Raw genomic sequence first — 18895 nt, 5'->3', positions numbered from 1 at the left:
TCTTCTCATGTGTGAACACTGTCAAAGAAAAGCACTGGTCCTTTCACACAAAAGGGACATGAACACACTTCTCAATACTCACTAACACACCAAGTATTTACAAAAAAATAACGAAGATAAACACAAAAAGCATTTCTAAACTAAGTACAACTAAATGCATATATATAAAAACACATCCCTCTCACAGAGAGATAAAGATGAACAGCCGCTCATTCAGTCATGCAGAAATACAGATGCATACAGGGAAATCATGTTATCCCACTCAGACCTCACGGCAATGTACATTTATAACTGCAGCACTAGAAGCTACTACAGTTAGGTACATAAGTATTTGGACAGTGACAATTCTCATAATTTTGCCTCAGTATAACACCACAGCAGATCTGAAACAAAGCCATCATGATGTGAGTAAAGTATAGACTTTCAGCTTTAATTCAAGGGGTTTAACAAAACTATATTGACTGTTAGAATTTAGTCATTTTTATACATAGTCCCTCATTTTCAGAGGCTAAAAAGTAATTGGACAAGTATTGACTACATTTGGTAGCTGCTCATGGGAACTCTCAATATGCAGTCCAAAGATGTGTCTATACAATTGAAGGAGGCCATCATGAGGCTGAAAAAACAAAACAAACCTATCAGAGAGATAGCAGAAACTTTAGCAGTGGCAAAATCAACAATTTGGTACATTCTTAAAAAAGAAGGAATGCACTGGTGAGCTCAGCAACACCAAAAGGCAGAGAAGACCATGGAAGACAACTGAAGTGGATGATCGCAGAATTCTTTCCTTGGCGAAGAAAAACCCTTCACAACATGTAGCCAGGTCAGGAACACTCTATAGGAGGTAGGCGAATCATTGTCAAAGTCTACAATCAAGAGACACCTTCATGAATGTTAATATATAAAATTTACCACAAGTTGCAAACCACTGGTAACACTCCAGAACAGAAAGGCAACATTAGACTTTGCCAAAAAACGGCTAAAAATAAATCCTGCCCAGCTCTGGAACAAGATTCTTTTGGACAGATGAAACCAAGATTAACTTGTACCAGAATGATGGGAAGAGAAGCGTATGGAGAAGGAAAGGAACAGGCTGCCAATGGAACAGGGTCACTGGTGTTTATTCAGGATGTGACTGCTGATAGAAGTAGAAGGATGAATTCTGAGGCGTATAGGGCTATACTATCTGCTCAGATTCAGCCAAATGCTGCAAAACAGATGGGACACTGCTTCACACTTCAGATGGATAATGACCAAAAAACATCCTGCAAAAGCAGCCCAAGAGCGTCGCAGGGCAAAGAAATGGATTATTCAAAAATGGCCAAGTCAGTCACCTGACCTCAACCCAACTGAGGATTCTTTTCACTTGTTGAAGACAAAACTGAGGGCAGAAAGAATTCACAGAGAAGCAGCAACTGAAGGTTGCTGCAGTAGAAGCCTGGCAAAGCATCTCAAAGCAGGAAACTCAGCATTTGGTGATATCCATCGGTTCCAGACTTCAGGCAGCCATTGACTGCAAAGGATTTTCCTTCAAGTATCAAAAATAATCCTTATATTTACAATTATGTTGGTTTTACCAATCCAATTTGAGCCTCTGAAAATGAAGGACTGTGTATTAAAATGGCTTTAATTCCTAAATAGTTAACGTAATTTTTGTTAAAGCCCTTGAATTAATGCTGAAAGGCCACACTTCTATCACATCTTGATGACTTCGTGGATTACAGAGGCAAAATTATGAAAATTGTGTCACTGTCCAAATACTTATGTACCTAACTGTACATGGTTCAGTGTGACAGACCTATAATGCAAGTGTTGTTTGATCTCTGCAGCTGTGACTGTGTACACATACCCACACACAGACACACACCTAAATGAGGACATTCTGTTATCTCTCACCTAATTAAAGGACTGCTTGTAATGTGAAACATACGCTTGCACTATAAGATGCCACTAAGAATCGACACCTCACTCTGCAGCTATTTGCAACTTTCAGTTCATTTCTCTCATTTGTTGGTACTTATGGGTTGATAACACCATACCACCATATAAAACCTAAACTCTCAAAATCTGATAGTATACTGCATTCAAAAGCCTGAGTATTAAATGTAGGATACGTTTGACATTTGGCAAAATATACAGTCTACAACTGACGTGGTGAGGAAGAAAGCTTTAATGTGATGCCATGTTGCTTAGTAAGCCGCATGTCTATGACATATGGACTGAACTAAAACTGCCTACATTTCACATGATTGGCAGACAAGAGAATTATGTCGTATAAAAAATCTTAAGCAAAGATCTTAATGTGCCAGGTTGGGATCTGGCATTTTACAACTAAATGTTGAAAATGGACAGTAGGTCAGTCTGGAAGAAGACTTGGAACCACACTGAGTTGTTTAGGAAGATAAAAGCAAAAAATATATTTTAAACATGGACGATGCACAATGCTGGAGTTGACTGTTAGCTAATACTGAAGTTCTAGTATAGCCAGTTACTAGGAGAAAACCTGTGAGATGAGGAAAATTTCCCCTTATTTAATGAAGAATTAAATTAGGTTATCTTTTGAGCGCACTTGCCTTCAGCTTTGCACCTTCATATCCTCATTTTTTTTTTACGTTTGATGTAAAGCAGTGACTCTTGATCCTAAGTGGGATGGGCCACGTGTTGAGCATGACATGGAAATAAAAATTAACTGTATAAAGTACCAATGCAAGATTACTGAGAGTTGTCTTTCTGGTCCCCTGCTGATCAAAAATCACTTCAAAACTACTGTAAAGTGTGTATCACTTTAAGATAGAGCCTACCTCAATCCTGCCGGTGTCTGGCTGGAAGCCTCTGGCTGGGTCTTCGGTTGTCACTCTGCACTGGATTGCACAGCCGTTCACCCTGATCTTGTCTTGTTTGAGGCCCAGTTCTGGCAGGCTGCGGCCCTCACACACATGCAGCTGAGCATGCACCAGGTCGACACTGTTAGAGAGAGGCAATGAGGTGAATAAATTGTTTTTAGCCCTGAACATCGTGTGAATAGCTCAACTTCCCTTGATGTCACTGTGTAAAACATTTTTATTACTTACACCAAGATTTTAAATAACAGTGAGGCCATTTATTCAATATAAACATCTCTATATATTTTTGGCTTCAAATCAGGAAGGTTAGAATGTGGAGTTTCAGTGGAAGTGAGGATTTTTCCAGCACCTCCCATTTGGGCAAATGTATCTGCAATACATGACGAGAAAACAACTCATCATGGATACCTCTTAATAGAAAAAACAAAGCAGATTAAAACAAAAGAAACTTAAGTTTAATTCGATGGTGCTGAAACAATTGCTCCTGGCGAAGTAAGAACAGGATATGGAAAGTTTTACATATTCTAACCCAACGGAGAAATTAGCGATATAAAATTTGTTTGATTAGAGATTAGGAAGTATTCTAAGGCTTGCTATGAAGACTCCCCGTCAACCAGGTCATAGGACATGTAGAGGCACCAAGTCAAAGGCAACTATAGATAGTGTGTATATGGTTGCAAAGATGTCCAGCATGCATTTCAAGCACTTTTGTGACTAACAGTTTGCCAATAAATCAGTACAATGCAAATAGGACTCAACAAATGAGTCAGATTTTTGCCTTCCAGTGTCTCTGGCTCATTCAGATGAAACCAGTACACCTCTACCCCTGTCTCATTTCATTTTGGCGTACTGACAACTATAAACTCCATGAGTTCATTATAAATAATGTGTACATTGTAACAATGCAAGTTACTGAAAAACCTGGCCTGTAGAAATCATTGTTACATTACAGAACTGACAACTAAGAAACTATTGCCATTTGTTTTCTCCAACTTTATTAAATCCCAAAATATCACAAGAAAATGTAGAAAGTTTAGTTCACGGTGTAGTTTTTCCCCCCCACTCATTCTGTCACCGCAGTTCTAACATGCACACTACTTACATGTACAGTACATTTTATTCACACATTTAAATAAACATTTTTACCTAAAAACAAATGCATGCACAACCGCACATACATTCACCAACCACACCCACACAAAAAGTACATTATGCAATTTTTTTTTCCAGGAATTATCTATTATTACAAAGAATTTAAGTCAGAGAGCAACAAAGAAAAGTTATTTTTCTCCCATTTCCATAACTCTCAACATAAATTTTGGCTCATCTGTATGCATTTATTTAAATGTAAAACTCAAATGAGACTTTCTGGGTTAAGTTTCATGACCTTGCACATTCTAATGTGTAGCCAAAAAGTATAGAAGTATATTGTCTTTGTTGTTTTCTGGACACATTTTAAAGGCAGCAGTAGAAGGACACAGTAGGTGGGGATACATAATTCTTCAATGACTGTGTCCCTGCACCCCACCCTTTGCCAAATATAAACACACATATTTTGGAAATCTCTCCACCTTGAAGGATGAATGAGACACAGAAGGCACACACATTAGCAAGCAAACCTAGATTTTGGACACCGTCTTGGCTTCCGTCTCTTTAATGTCTCAATTAGCTGGTATCCACATTCTGGCCAAACAGAAGGCCAATTATGCATCAGCCTGGTGTGAAATGTTTTGGTGGAAAAAGCAGACCCACTCTTAATAACATGGACAGGAGCTAATGTCATGTTTTTGTTACAGTTTCATGAACATGTCAGTATATTTTAAATTAGCTCCGCTCGTGTCCTTAAGTAATAAAAGGGCGAAGATGAAATGAATCACTTTATGAGTGATGCCCCTAACAGTAATTATGGATATTCTCTGATAGTACTTTGTTTAAATAGGATACCAATTTGTTGCCAAACTCAGAATAATAACTCGTCTTCATGGGGTCCATTACACTGCCAGCCTCTCAGGGCTTAAAGCCTTTTAAAAGACAGTGCATATGAGAAAACAAATGTTCCTGCCCTACTGTGAAATATTTAAGAGTTAAATATTTTAGGGTAACCAGCTCGTAGATTTCCATCCTACATTTAACACTAATACTTTGATTATCTTTTGATCCACTCATTTACTTATCCACTCTTGCAAATTCAGGCTGAAACAAACGCAACGATAAAGAACACTAAAACTGAAATATGGTAAAAGAATGTATTAGCACATTTGTTCATTCATCAGTTCACTCATTAACCCAATAACTTCTCTATTTGCATATTCGTGAAAAGTGATGCAAAAGATGCCTACTCAGAGAGATGGAAGTCCTTTAATATTATGCAGATAACACATTTCAGCAACAAATGAGACAACTGAACATTTTCTGAGTCGAGTCAATATTTAGCGTCCATACATAGGCTTATTACATATAAAATCAAGTTTGGCCTATTTTTTTTCCTCTGATACTTCTTTGAAAACATAAGGCAACACTGATTGAATGAAGACTCAAGGGTTTATGAAATTTACTGTATACTAATTTGACTCAGACAAATTAAAGAGCCTGCGGCAACATCTGTCCCTCAGTGCAGCCAGTTACAGAATAAAAGTCTCTTGTATCATTAGCAAGTTCCACAATATGGCCCACCTACACAGAAAGAGGATGAGGGCAATATGCCTACAGCAAAGTAAGAGCCTGAAAATGAACTACATTAAATGGACATGCTCATTGTCAATGTGTGTGATGACAATAAATACTGCTGGTTGTAACTACTGGCAAAACTCTGGCAGTGTTAGAGAACACAGGATTAACCAAAGACAGTCAGGAGGATTGACCCGAAACGTCTGTACAGAGGCAGAGTCAGGCAAAGATTACAATCAGTGGAGATGAAAATTCGATACTAAGACAAAATTACTTGAGAATTATGTAGTTAGCTGCACAGTATGACCTGATAAAGTTCTGAATTAAATAATGGCCAGGTGTCAATATCAGCAAAGTTTATACTTCCATACTTCCATGAACATTACCCTTTCTAATAATAATCATTTAGTTTAGAGACTGAAGTGGAGATTCAAAGAAGTCACTACATAAAATCATGGATCCCACATCCCCCATCCATCCTAAGGAACTCAACTGTATTCACTGTCTCCGACACACTGGCACATTTGCTAAAAATGTTCCCAAAACAAGTAAACCATTAGAAATACATATCTAAAGTTTTCTAAAAGCTATTCTATGATTTATGAAAACTTCTTTCTCTGTTGAAGGAAGTTTGTAACCTGCTACCACAAGGCAAGAGAGACTGATCATAACCACTCAACCTTCATCTAATTGTATTGTATTTTCCTTTACTTGCTGTGGCAACACAGATGCATTTACATTTCATGCCAATAAAGTTCAGATTGAAAAAACTATGGTGCCTGCTCTCAACATTTTATGAAATAAGCAAAGTTATTAAAAGCATGAAAGTCAAAGGTAAAAGGCTTTTTATAAGCCTCTTGCTAAAACAGGATATAGGTGTTAGGACAAAACTAAAAGGAAATAATCCTAAATTGAACCTGTGGAAGAGAAGCAATTTTATTTAAAAAAGGTAAACATTTTATTGTTTGGAATTCTTCTTTACAAAAACTCAAATATTTATAAGGGTATTTTTCATTTTGTTGTAATTTAAAGATCTATTAATTTGCCACATGCACAAAAAGTGTGACAAATAATTCCACACCATAAATAGATTATGAGAAAGTGACAGAGAAACAGAATAATACTTTGTTGTAGTAGCACACATTCCTGATGCATTCCAAAGTTTTCTACTGTAAATGCTTTAATTTAAAAAAAATTGTTTGTATTTATCCATGACCAAAACCTAATTTTAACTAAAGTTGTTCCACTTGCTAATTGACAAACCTAATCTAAAAGTTGTTGACCGCTACTTCCTCCAACTTGCTGTGTATTGTATATGTATTCTGTCATGTAAGCACCCATCAAGCACCAAGCACACAGCAGGCTACACGTAGCAGTTTAATTATATTTTGCCTACAGCCCCTCGAACCAATGAGTACTCCTGAGCCGCATCACTACTCGGCCCAAGGTTTGCTCTGTCTCAATTATATGGCAAAAATTTGATTAAACAGAAATATATTTAGCAATATGCAGCCTGTAAGCACAATATAAACTCAAATAATAAGGTCTTAAAACTAGATTTATACTGGGAGTCCCTCTACGGTACTGTGCCTCAAGATTACATTTGGTAATAGTGCAGGACCTGCCTTAAGGCCCTCGTCATTACAGCTGATATTTGGGTTTAGTAGTGCATACTCCCCGAAACTAGCAAATAATCACATTACAAACAAACCAATTGGAACATAGTAGAAAAGCTGCCTCCTTTTTCTGTTACATTGGGAGCCCAAGGAAATCATGGAAATACACTTCATAGTAAGTCTTCGCTGTGTTTCTGAATTTTTCACTAGTAACTTTACCTTACTTCTATCTGAGGGCATAATATTTATGCATTTACATAATCTACATATCTGTATCTATCCCATCCCTAATTTTGCATTTCCTGCAAAAAAAAAAAAAAAAAAAAAAAAAAAAAAAAAATTACAACCAAAAAAATGTCAAACAAAATATCGTGCCTCTTCTTTGCCTTCAAGATTTTCAGTGTCTCCTAGTAGGACGCTGCTTTGCTTCACTTTGAGGTTCTGATGTGTCAAAAGTGTGAAGTTATTCTTTATTTCTGAAAATGCTAAAGAATATATAAAGCTTCTGATCTCTGTCAATCTAAAAGGAAAAATGGAAACCCCACAAGTTTCGTAAAATATGTGTCTACTGACTGAATCTGTTGTATATGGATGCAATTTTTTCAGTACCCTTACCTAACAGCCAAGTACAGTATTTTGCATTTGGTCATCCTGTCCAGGTAAAACCCTGCTTAAGGCTTCTGGTAAGCTTGTAAATATCTTACATTTGCTTTCTGATGAAATCACTGATCACCAAACAGCTAAGACATAACTGTTTTACACTGCAGAACCAAATGGAGGCCCAAATTATTTACAGTTCAGCACTGGCCACTTTCCCATAAGTATTATTTTAGCCAGATTTTATAGCAGCACCTGACAGGTCTTTTCTGGGACAAGCAGTGCAAATCCTTCGCTGTCTGACTGACACATATTCAGTATATGGATAAAATATATAACCATGGACACTGCAGACGGCTGAAGTGATACAGTCTAGAGTATAAAGTATATGCATACCCATCTGCACCCCACCTTATATTTCATCTTATATTGCCAAAATACATTTTGTTGTGGCTCCTCAAAAAATGAATGTTTAAATGTCACTCATGTTTTAGAGAAAGGCCCTGTGAAAAAATTCTCATTCAACACTTCTGCATTAAAGCCCCACTTTGAGGACACCAAATCAGCTGTTATGGTCTTGGCAGAAGTCTAAACTACAAATCAACTTAGCATGTCTCCCTCCAAGTAAGTTGGGAGATGAGGAAAACCCCTTTCATTTAAAGTCAGGTCAATGCCATGAACATATTTTTTATCTTCTGATGCAAATGTTTTATATGAGCTAAAGGAAGTCTTAGCATATGCAAACCTGGCAGAACATTTTGTTGCAGCATATTTTGACATCAGCATTAACTGGGTCAACTTTAACATGTTATTATCAACATGTCGTGTTTTAGATAGTGTGAAATGTTACCATCAAAGACAATGAAGCCTGTTGTATTTTTTAGACATCCAGCACTCTAAATGTGAGTGAGGCTGGGATATGTTAAATCATATTATAAAATCATAAAACCTACACATATAGATGAAATATTAAGAAAAATGTGGTTGATTTAGCCTAATCCGGTTTCATGTCCTGTGGCTATTCAAAGGATAGTATTTTTATATATTTTATATATTTTTACACTACTAGCCCAGCTTGTTGAAACCACTAAAAGATATTGTGTAATTAACCAACATGCAACAATTACAAGAAACAATTATTTTGTTGCCCAATATGCTGAACAAAACAGGCAGTATTCTTCCACATGCATACAGGACTGATATACATTTCAAAGCAAAAATTTACATTCCCCTTTAAAGGAAGATCATCATCAAATTACTGCAGGTCATCTCCAGAGTCAAGAGTGCAATGAAGGTTTCATTAAAATTTAATTCTATTAAAATGAATTATCTTGTCCGCCCTGAGTTATGCAAGGGTTTAGACTGTCAGGTTTGAGGAGATCAGAGCAGAGGTTATATAATGTTCTGACCTGTGACAGAGAGGTGAGCCCCTCCACACACACACACACACACAAATACTTTTTTTCCATTAAAATCTCAAATATGTTCATCTGTATATGTATATACATATATGCATACACAAATACCTAAGAAAGCACTTATGATATTGCCCGCTTACACACGTGTTTATACAGATATGCACAACTTATCCTCACTGGGCATTTCTCTACATTATCACAGTACAGGGAAAATACATTAGGCTAGTACTCACTAGAACCTGAGGACATATATACACACACACACACACACACACACACACACACACACTATCTGAAAGTACAGCATGCACACACATTCACATTCAATGTGAAGCACAAAAACTCTGTCTAAATTTGTCACATGTGCGTACACACACACTGAGACCATGAAGGCTGAGTAATAATTGCATATCATTTTCAGTCGTTTCACTCCGAGCTCGTTAGCATAGGAGAAGTGGGTGGCTGTGTGCCCAGAACTAAAAGGGGGATAGGGAGAGAAAGAAAGAAAGAAGCATAGTGGGGGGAGCAGGGAAACCTGTTGTGGCCATAAGAGATGAGAAGATAGACAAGGAAATATGACAAACAGGCAGGGAGGTAAAGATAATTATTCTACTCCAGTCTTGAGATCCACAAGGATGAAGGAGATTGAGAAATAAATGAAAAGAAAGACAAGATGACGGCTATACATCTCCAAGTCAAGGCAAGAGAGCAGAAAATTGAGCAAGGGGAAGCAGAGGGAGTGGGAGTATGGAAGAGGATAAAAAGCCAGATGCCAAAATTGAAAGAGCGAGTGGGAAAAGTGGGAGTGTGGAAGAGATTGGATTTGGCCTCCCTCAAAAGGACAGAAGGAACAAAGTCAAAGAGGCGATGGGAGGAAGTGAAAGTGGAAGGCAGAGGGGGGGCAGTTGAGATGTGAGTGGGAAGAAGGAATGGAGGGATAAGACCGATAAATGGGACTGTGGGACGGGAGGGAACAGGATGACCATGTCAAATTAAGGAGGGAGCAAGGGAAAAGGAATGACTCAGGGTGAGGGTGTAAGATAGTAAATTAGGGAAGGAGATAATAAGGAAGGGAAGAAAAGAGATTAGGTGGGATTACAGAAAGCAGGGTAATCTTTAAGAAAGAATTTCTTATTACACACAAATGAGCGTGTATGGGAGAAAGAGGAACTTAAAGGAATGGTTCAATGCTTTGGGAAAAGGGCTTAATGTCTGTTTTGCTGAGTTGGATAAGAAGATCAATACCACTCACATGTCTGTACAGCACCACTTACAGGAGCCGGTTATCTTATTTTAGCATAAACACTTGCTCTGCATATTGTACGAATTAAACAAATGAGATGCAATGTGTTAATCAGGGAGCTTCGGAGGTGCTGGTAGGTGGATTTTGTCACGTACGTTACCTTCAGACAGAGGCAGGTTAGCCATTTCCCTCTGTTTCCAGTCTCCATGCTACTCTAGGATAACCATCTTCTGGCTGTAGCTTTCTATTTAAATGGGACAGATATGAGAGTAGTTCAATCTCATCGAGAAAAAAAGAAAAGTGTATTTCTGAAAAAGTCTAACTATTTCTGCAACTTTAAAAAGGGCAGACGAAAGAAGTTGAAGACTAGAAAGAGGGGAAGGGAGGGACGGAAAAGTTGAAGAATCAGGGAGGATGGAAGGAAGAGAGGAACGTGGGTGGACTGAGGAAGGAAGTGCGAGTCAGACGGAGATGGCACTGCAGGAAAAGAAAGTGTGAGCGAGAGCCGAAGAGAAGAACACCAAGGACCAGAATGGAAAACGACACTATCCAATGATATAATATAAATCCTGCTTTCCTCTGTTTTTTTAATTTCACGCTCTTACTTTCTAATAAATACTACCTCTTTCCTTCCATTGCTTCTCTCCTCTGTTCCCTTCTGCCTCTCTTCCCATCCTTTTATCTTCCACTGTCTCCAGCTCTGACTCCCACCTCTCACATGTGGCCTCGAAATGCAAAAAAACATTTACTCCTTTTGAAGTGAACACTTGATTTCATAACTTCATTAGCAATCCAGAGTATGTACTGCATCAGGCTGTTTGTGTGTGTGTGTGCATTTTTCGTCAGCGTTTGGGTTTCATGTTCACACAAACCGGTAAATACATTTTTCACCAAGGCTCCCGGGCAAGTAGTAAAGAGCAAAGCAGAAATGGGTTTCTCATTTCGGTAAAACTAATGCAGACTCTTGTCTACCAAATGTGTACACACCTAAAACACACACACCCACACACACACACACACACACACGCACACACACACACACACACACACACACAAACTTTTCTAAATAAATAACTGGAAATACAGACAAGCTTTCAAGTGGGGCCTGCAGGAATGTAAATGTAGAAAAACAGAGGATAACAGAGAAAGTGGATGGTGAGGGAATATAAGGGATGGATAACCACAAACAAGGACAACAGTAGAAATCAAAAAAGGAGAAATGGAAGAATATAACCTGGAAGAAAAGGGGTTCCATAGAGAAATAAGATGACAGAGAGAGGAGGAGAAAAGTATGAAGGAAAGGACAATAAAGATGGGGTAAATGGAGCGAGAGAGAATATGAAAGACAAAAACAAAAATGAAGCAAAAGACAGGCTAAGAGAAGCAGGAAGGACAGTGAGGAGGAAGGCATCGAGCTTCCCTTCTTGTTTTGTATGAATTTCATTAGACGGTTTTAGACAGCAAACAGAAGAAAATGAGGAGGGAGCCCAGCGAGGGAAGGTGAGAATTGGAGACAGAGACAGGAGAGATGAGTTGTCTGCATGGGAGAGGGAAGGAAATAATAATCATTGAATCATTGTGGCATGAGGATGGCATTTTGACATCAATTTAGCTGGCAGCCAAAAAACTATGCTGCCTGTTTGATATGCAAATGAACAGAACATGGTTGGAGATTGAGGGAGAGGGGGAGAAAGGGATGAAAAGAGGGAAGAAGTATTAATCACAGTTTATCAATGTGTGGAGAAGGGGGGGGGGGGATCAGAATGAGTAGAAGAAAAGATGGATGGAAAGAAAAGGAGAGAGGAAAGATAAGAATAGGATGGACTATAACCGTTTTCCCAATTAAACAAGAAAATGAGCAGAATTAAAAAGTTGTGTGAAGAATAGTTTTAGGTATTAGGTACAGATATTATAAGAGGAGAGAAACAGATGATGTAAATGGAGGAGGACAAGGCAAGGAGATGTTGGGGCAATGGAGGGGGTGGAAAATATGGATGGACTTACACACAAACACCACCAAACGACATCCTCACAAAAAAAACGGATCCTATCTGATTAGCTTTCCTGTCCTTTTCAGCCTGCTTTCTCCCCTATTTTCTCAGGCCTCACTATCAGCCTATTAATTAATTCCTGCTTTTCTTGTTATGAGGCAGATCGAAGCGTGAGGAGAGGAATACAAAATAAATCCAGCGCCCAGAAGGCAGTGAGGAACGAGATGATTAAGGCCGAAGAGAGAGAGAGACAGTGCATGCAGATAGGAAGAGGAGAAAGACAGAAAGGGGGAGAGTGAGAGGGAGAAATTAAATACAGAGAAGAGCAGAGACAGAGTAAAACAAAAAAATTCTGTTTAAATACATACACTATTTCTAATGACACTGATGTCTGTGCACGATGAAAACAGGACCTAAAAATCCAATATGTGATGTAAAACTACACACACTGCACTCTTATGCCACTGTATACTAATTACTATAAAAGCATTGTTTTACTATACAGAGTGAAAATAATCATCTAATTAGCTTCTTCTATTTTTAGCCATTTATAGTAATTAAAGCATCAAAACCATTTCTTTGGCAAAAACATATTACACATACTATATGAACACCAACAAGTCATTGTCAGATCAGCTGTGATATAGATAATTATCATAAACAGTGCTTAGAGCTTTGGCAACCTCTACCATCTTTCACTCTGAATTTTACATGATATGCAATCAATCAGTAATTGCCTCTTGGTACCAAAACAGCAAGATGGTGGTGGTGTTTTTTCTTCTTGGGTTTCTAGTGTACAGAGCAAAGGTTTAGGGGAGATGTGGTCTTCATTTTGTTTTGAAACACACTAACAGATAATGTACTTCCAGCATGAAATACAGACTGTCAATCAGTGCAAAGAGACACATTATACATATAGTATAATGCAGCCTACAACAAAAAAATCATATAGCTATATTTTATATATATATATATATATATATATATATATATATATATATATATATATATATATATATATATATATATATATATATATATATATATATATATATATATATATATATATATATATATATAATCATACTATATCACCTCTATCACTGGCCCTATTTACACTTGAAATTTCAATTGACTCTTGATATATTCGCGATTAAATTTAATACAATTTTACTGACACTATACACGTGTCCACTGGCTAGATCACAAATCAAGTTGTAATCTGTGTTGGTTTTCCCAGGCTACATGCAAATAATGGTCAGTCCTACTCCAGTCCAGAAGATGGTGGTAATGCACATGAAGCTGTCTGGTAACTTCCAAAAATGCCCTAAAAATACTTTATGCACTTAAGCACTTTAGTTACAAAAATAACAGTTGAGCTAACTAGGTAACAACTATCCATAAATTAAAACATATTTAAATGAATTGCATTTACTGACTGACTATGAGTGACACAGATCGGTTGCTGATGCAGTTAAACTTGGGAGGTGTGAAGGTTACGTATGCATTTAATAGACATGGATGCATTTACATCGTTTTGATATCTGGTTAGAATGTGTGTCAATGCACCTCCAGAGTTGGTTTGAACATGCAGATTTCAGTTAATCTCGAATGACTCTTTCAAATAGCATTTTCAAATAGCCTCTATTGTATCTGATAGCTATCCAATCTGCCCAAGGTGCCTGATGTCAAAGTAGGTGTTATGAGATCACTGGCTGAGGTGTGACCTTTAAAGATTCAACCTCCGGTCAGCATATGAGCAGCAGCACACCATATTTTAAAGCCTACTTGGGAAGAGTGAGAGCTCTCCCATATAAGGTGTAGACCAATGTGTCAAATTGATATGCTGGGGTATGTTCAAAGACACCATGCTGGTTGATTAAACAGATATTGATATGATGTCTGTCTCCAAAGCTCTATATTGACTCAGCAGTGTTGGTGTTCATGATTCAGATCCTGGTTGGAAATACAACCTGGCAACAAACCCTTGAACCCTTCAAATTAGAAAACAGCATCCTCACATAGCATTTGTGACACATACTTGAAGCTGGTAAGGTGGTGTACAGTAAAAGTGAAAACATGACCCAGTGAGAGCGAACATGGCATTGAGCTTGTCAATTGGGATCCTCCAATCAAAAGTCTTGCTTTGAATTTGGCCCAAAACACAGCCAGAGGGCTAAACAGTAAATGCAGAGGTCCCAGAAGCACAGAAGGACCCTAAATAACTACTCATACACCTACACATAACTTGATCATGTATTCGTACTGTGAGTTTCACTCTTATCTGTGTATTCAAAGCACTTAAGAGCAAAACCCAACATAACAGCATTCATGTGATTCTCGTGACCTTGGAAAGTATTATCTACTGTAGATGTGCATCCCTTAAAAAAAGATTCATGCTCTTCTTGTGGCACTTAAAATATTTTTCCTTTCTACCACCTTAGGGACTGAAATGCTATTTTCAACACATTCATTATTACTGATTAACTGCTTCCAACTATAATTAGTAATTTATTCAAATGCAATGTTCAAACTCAGAAACATAACCTGATAATGTGTTACTGAGGAAATCGTCTGCCTCTAAAAACCAAAAAATAAGCGATTTAGTCCTCAAATTTAGGGATTCATTTGAATACTGAACACTGATGATTAACCACTACTTTGAAATGGGCAAAATAGCAACATTAAACTTGGAAACCACAAAATGTTTTGAGTCTTTCAATACCCTAACTTATTTATCCCGTAAACATTTTGAAATAAACTGCCACAATCATGCACAATTCTATATAAAAATAACCAATTATTCGCATTAAAAATAAGGTGCACTACAGCTCAGTTTGAGGGTTGTACCATCTAAGATTTTCATTTAAAAAGGATGACATTTATGTGGAGCACAAGTCTGCAAGAAGGTCCATATACAACAACTCAACAAAACACGCAAATGCGCACCAGCAGACACATACACAAACCAAAAGCGCCTATAGGCCTGATAAAATCCAATCCAAGTTCTCTCACTTGGAAAATTGCACAGTAGAAGTCACAAATAGAGAGAAAAAGAGAGGGGAGGACAGATAAATAAGCCCCCCCAAACACACATACACACAGTCATGGATATGTACCAAGTACAGACGTAGTTAAAAATCCATCGGCTACCACACTGCACATTCGACACATCCACAGAAAGATATCCAACAAACAGACAAATAATACATGCAATCACTCAACATGTCCGCTACAAAACACACAAATACACACATAAATAAACACATAATGACGAGTCTTTAAGTCATAGAACAGCCCAGATAACATGAGAAGTATAAAATATGAGCCTAGGTAGAATAAATTGGAGGCCACAATGAGGAGGGGTTACAGCTGGGAGAATAAGGCAATGGTATGCTATAAATACAACATGAAAGAAGAATGAGGGGAGCAGCAAAGAGGGGTTCTGACCACATCAGCCCAAGGATGATCAAGGCCTGTGCCCCCCCCGCTGTGTGTCATACTCCAGCAACTCTAACCTCAGTTTACACCTGGAGAAGGTCCCTGTGTTGTGGAAGACATCCTGCCTAGTTCCTGTACTAAAGAAGGGCAGTCCCACTGCCACCAATGACTACAGGCCTGTAGTGTTGCCCTAACACATAATGAAAGCTTTTGAAAGACTGGTCATGGATTACCTCTGTCCATTGGTCAAGCCTTCACTGGACCCCCTCCAGTTTACCAATAATCAGATGTCGGAGTGGACGATGCCATCGTAGACCTGCCCCACCGTGCATACACTCAACTGGACATGCCAGGCGGCGCGGACGGAATAATGTTCCTTGATTTCTCCAGCGCCTTTAAAACAATGCAGCTGGCCCTGCTGGGGAAGAAGATGACTGCTATGCAGGCTGATGCTCCTCTGGTGCCCTGGATCATGGACTACCTTGATGGTCGTCCTCAGTATGTGCGCCTTCAGAACTGTGTGTCAGACACAGTTGTGAGTATTACTGAAGCTCCACAGGGGACTGTCCCGTCACATTCTCTCTTTACCCTGTACACCTCGGACTTCAGGTACAACACGGAGACCTGCCACCTAAAGTTCTCCGATGACTGCAGTTGTTGAAAAAAATCAGGGGGGAGGATGTGTCAGAGTACCAGAGTGTGGTGGACAGTTTTGTGGGCTGATGTGAGCTGAACCACCTGCAGCGCAACATCAACAAAACAAAGGAGCTGGTGGAGGACATTCTGGTAATCCAGGAACCCTGCTGCTGAGATGATACAGGAGTACAAATGCCTGGGTGTCCACTGGGACAGCAAACTGGATTGGACCAGGAACTCTGTGGCCCTCTACTGGAAGGACCAGGGTTGTGTTTTTCAGAGTTGGCCTTTTGTCCTGCGAAGGGTTCCAGTCCTACAATATCTGTGGTACCATGCTGCAAATGTTTTATGAGACTGTGGTGGCCAGCGCTATTTTCTAGATTGTGGTCTGCTGGGCCAGTAGTCTGAGGGTGGCCGACACCAACAGACAACAAACTGATTCAGAAGGCTGGCTCAGTCCTGGTAGTGGAGGTCGACCCTCTGCATGTAGTCATGGAGAGGAGGATGTCAAAGCTCATCTTCATCATGGACAATGTCTCTCACCCTCTACATAGTGCTCTGATTAGCCAGAGGAGCATGTTCAGCCAGAGACTAAGAATGACTAAGTGCTCCACTGAATGCCCCAGTATGTCCTTTCTTCCTGTGGCCATCCGGTTATACAGTTTCTCCCCATTCTGTACATCTCCTTCAGTACTCTGCTGTTAAACTAGTATTAATTTACTATTGACCTACATTACACTTTTCAATTTACCTTTGCACATTATGGTTAATTAACTTTTAAATTACTATTAATCTACTTTGCACTTTTTTTTTGCACTTTTGTCCATACAGAGATACTACTTTGCACATTACACATTTACAGTTGCACATTTTTCTATTCTATTTCTATGTATTTATTATGACCACTTATTTATTACTAATTTATAGTAGCTTTATAGTTTGGTTTTCTTTTAAACTTATTTACGCCATTTCCCTAACTGTTGAGCAACTGTAACAAAGCAATTTCCCTGCAGGGATCATCAAAGTTTTTCTGATTCTGATAACGCAATTCAGCCATGCTACAGATAGAGTTTTGCTCAGTTTATGCACACAGTATTTGTATGAAATTGTTGTTACTCGCACATATCTAACTACATTAACTACAGTAAAGAAGAGGGGGAAAGACAAGGTGTGTAAAAAGAATAATTGGGAGAATAAAAAAAAGACAGCAATGTGAGAGGTAAAACAAAAAAGAGGAAAGAAGAGGGTTGTTACAAGGTGAGAAAAACGAGGTTGACATGCTAGCTTGACATAGAAACCCGATTTCAACCGTATTGAAAGTAATCAAGCATACTTATGAATCAGGATTATACAATAGGAAACTAACTAAACACAAGTAAAGTTTATTCTTAAAGTCTTTATTCACAGCAATAGTATGAAATTGCACACTTTGGGATTAAAAAACACATGGCCATCGAAAAAAATGTCTTAAACCCAAGATTTGTGAATTTCTGTGGAGGTTCTCGTCTGACAGCAGTGTTAAAGGATAAGTTGGTGGTATATATATATTTTAATGTAAACACATGTCATGAACGTAGCAAAACCAGCAAAGTATTAGTCTAATACTTTAAAACTTCCCTAGTCTGTCTGCAGCGGTCAGCCCCAAGCCACCGGTTCCTTCTGAGGATGTACAACTTTAAAAACCGGCGACAATTGTATACTTAATTTTTGAAAAAAGGCCAGGAAATTTCTTTGAACAGCTGGGCACTGTAGTTTTTTGTAAACATCACCTACACAGGAGAAAATAGACCATTTGCTGGGAACTATTTTCGGCCACGGATTGAAACGCACGATGATCCAGTGAGAATTTTTTGCAGCATGGCATTGTTAATTGAATTGACTAAAAAACTGCACTGACCATGTTCACTGTAATGAAGGAATAGGATCAGGATCAATTAATTATTGGTATTGGTCTTTTTGTGGGATTTGGGAATAAAAATTCTAGAATATCATCAGCCTTATCCTTTTTATATAATTATGGCATCATGACCTCCAGGTCCAATAGCTGATTTCTCTGTAATTCTGCACAAGTATTTACTGAGAAAACAAAATATGCATCATAGAAACATGCTTGCACACAGTGGTGTTTTCAGCAACTTGTGCAAATAATTACTTATACATTAGACAAACACTTATAAATTTACATGCATATTAGCGTACACAACTGGAGGCTCATCAAACTGTGTATGCCGACTCATACTCAACATCTGTAGCTATATTCACTGCTGGAATTTTCACTTACAGGTTTTTAGAGAAATGAACCATGCAGCATAACAGAGTGTGCAGTGGGGATGGAGTCACCGGGTCTTCCTTTCCATGAACCAAAGCCCAGCAGGAAACCATCCTAATTAAACCCACTGCTCTGAGCAGACTGTAGATGCATCTTTGATGTATGGATGTACGT

General features: G+C 38.5%; 1 protein-coding gene across 3 annotated transcripts in view; it reads right to left on the bottom strand.

Annotated features, from left to right (window-relative positions):
- Positions 1 to 18895, bottom strand: part of LOC120797585 (pyruvate carboxylase, mitochondrial-like) — a 283931-nt gene that overhangs the window by 189981 nt on the left and 75055 nt on the right. For all 3 annotated transcript variants that reach the window (XM_040141374.1, XM_040141375.1, XM_040141376.1), the window contains exon 11: positions 2802 to 2964. In XM_040141374.1, the coding sequence (XP_039997308.1) occupies positions 2802 to 2964 (163 nt within the window). The remainder of the gene's footprint in view (positions 1 to 2801; positions 2965 to 18895) is intronic.

This window comes from Xiphias gladius, chromosome 12, assembly GCF_016859285.1.
Source record: "Xiphias gladius isolate SHS-SW01 ecotype Sanya breed wild chromosome 12, ASM1685928v1, whole genome shotgun sequence".
Taxonomy (NCBI): domain Eukaryota; kingdom Metazoa; phylum Chordata; class Actinopteri; order Istiophoriformes; family Xiphiidae; genus Xiphias; species Xiphias gladius.
Note: the sequence above shows the minus strand (reverse complement) of the source record. Positions and strands in the feature narration are given on the sequence as shown.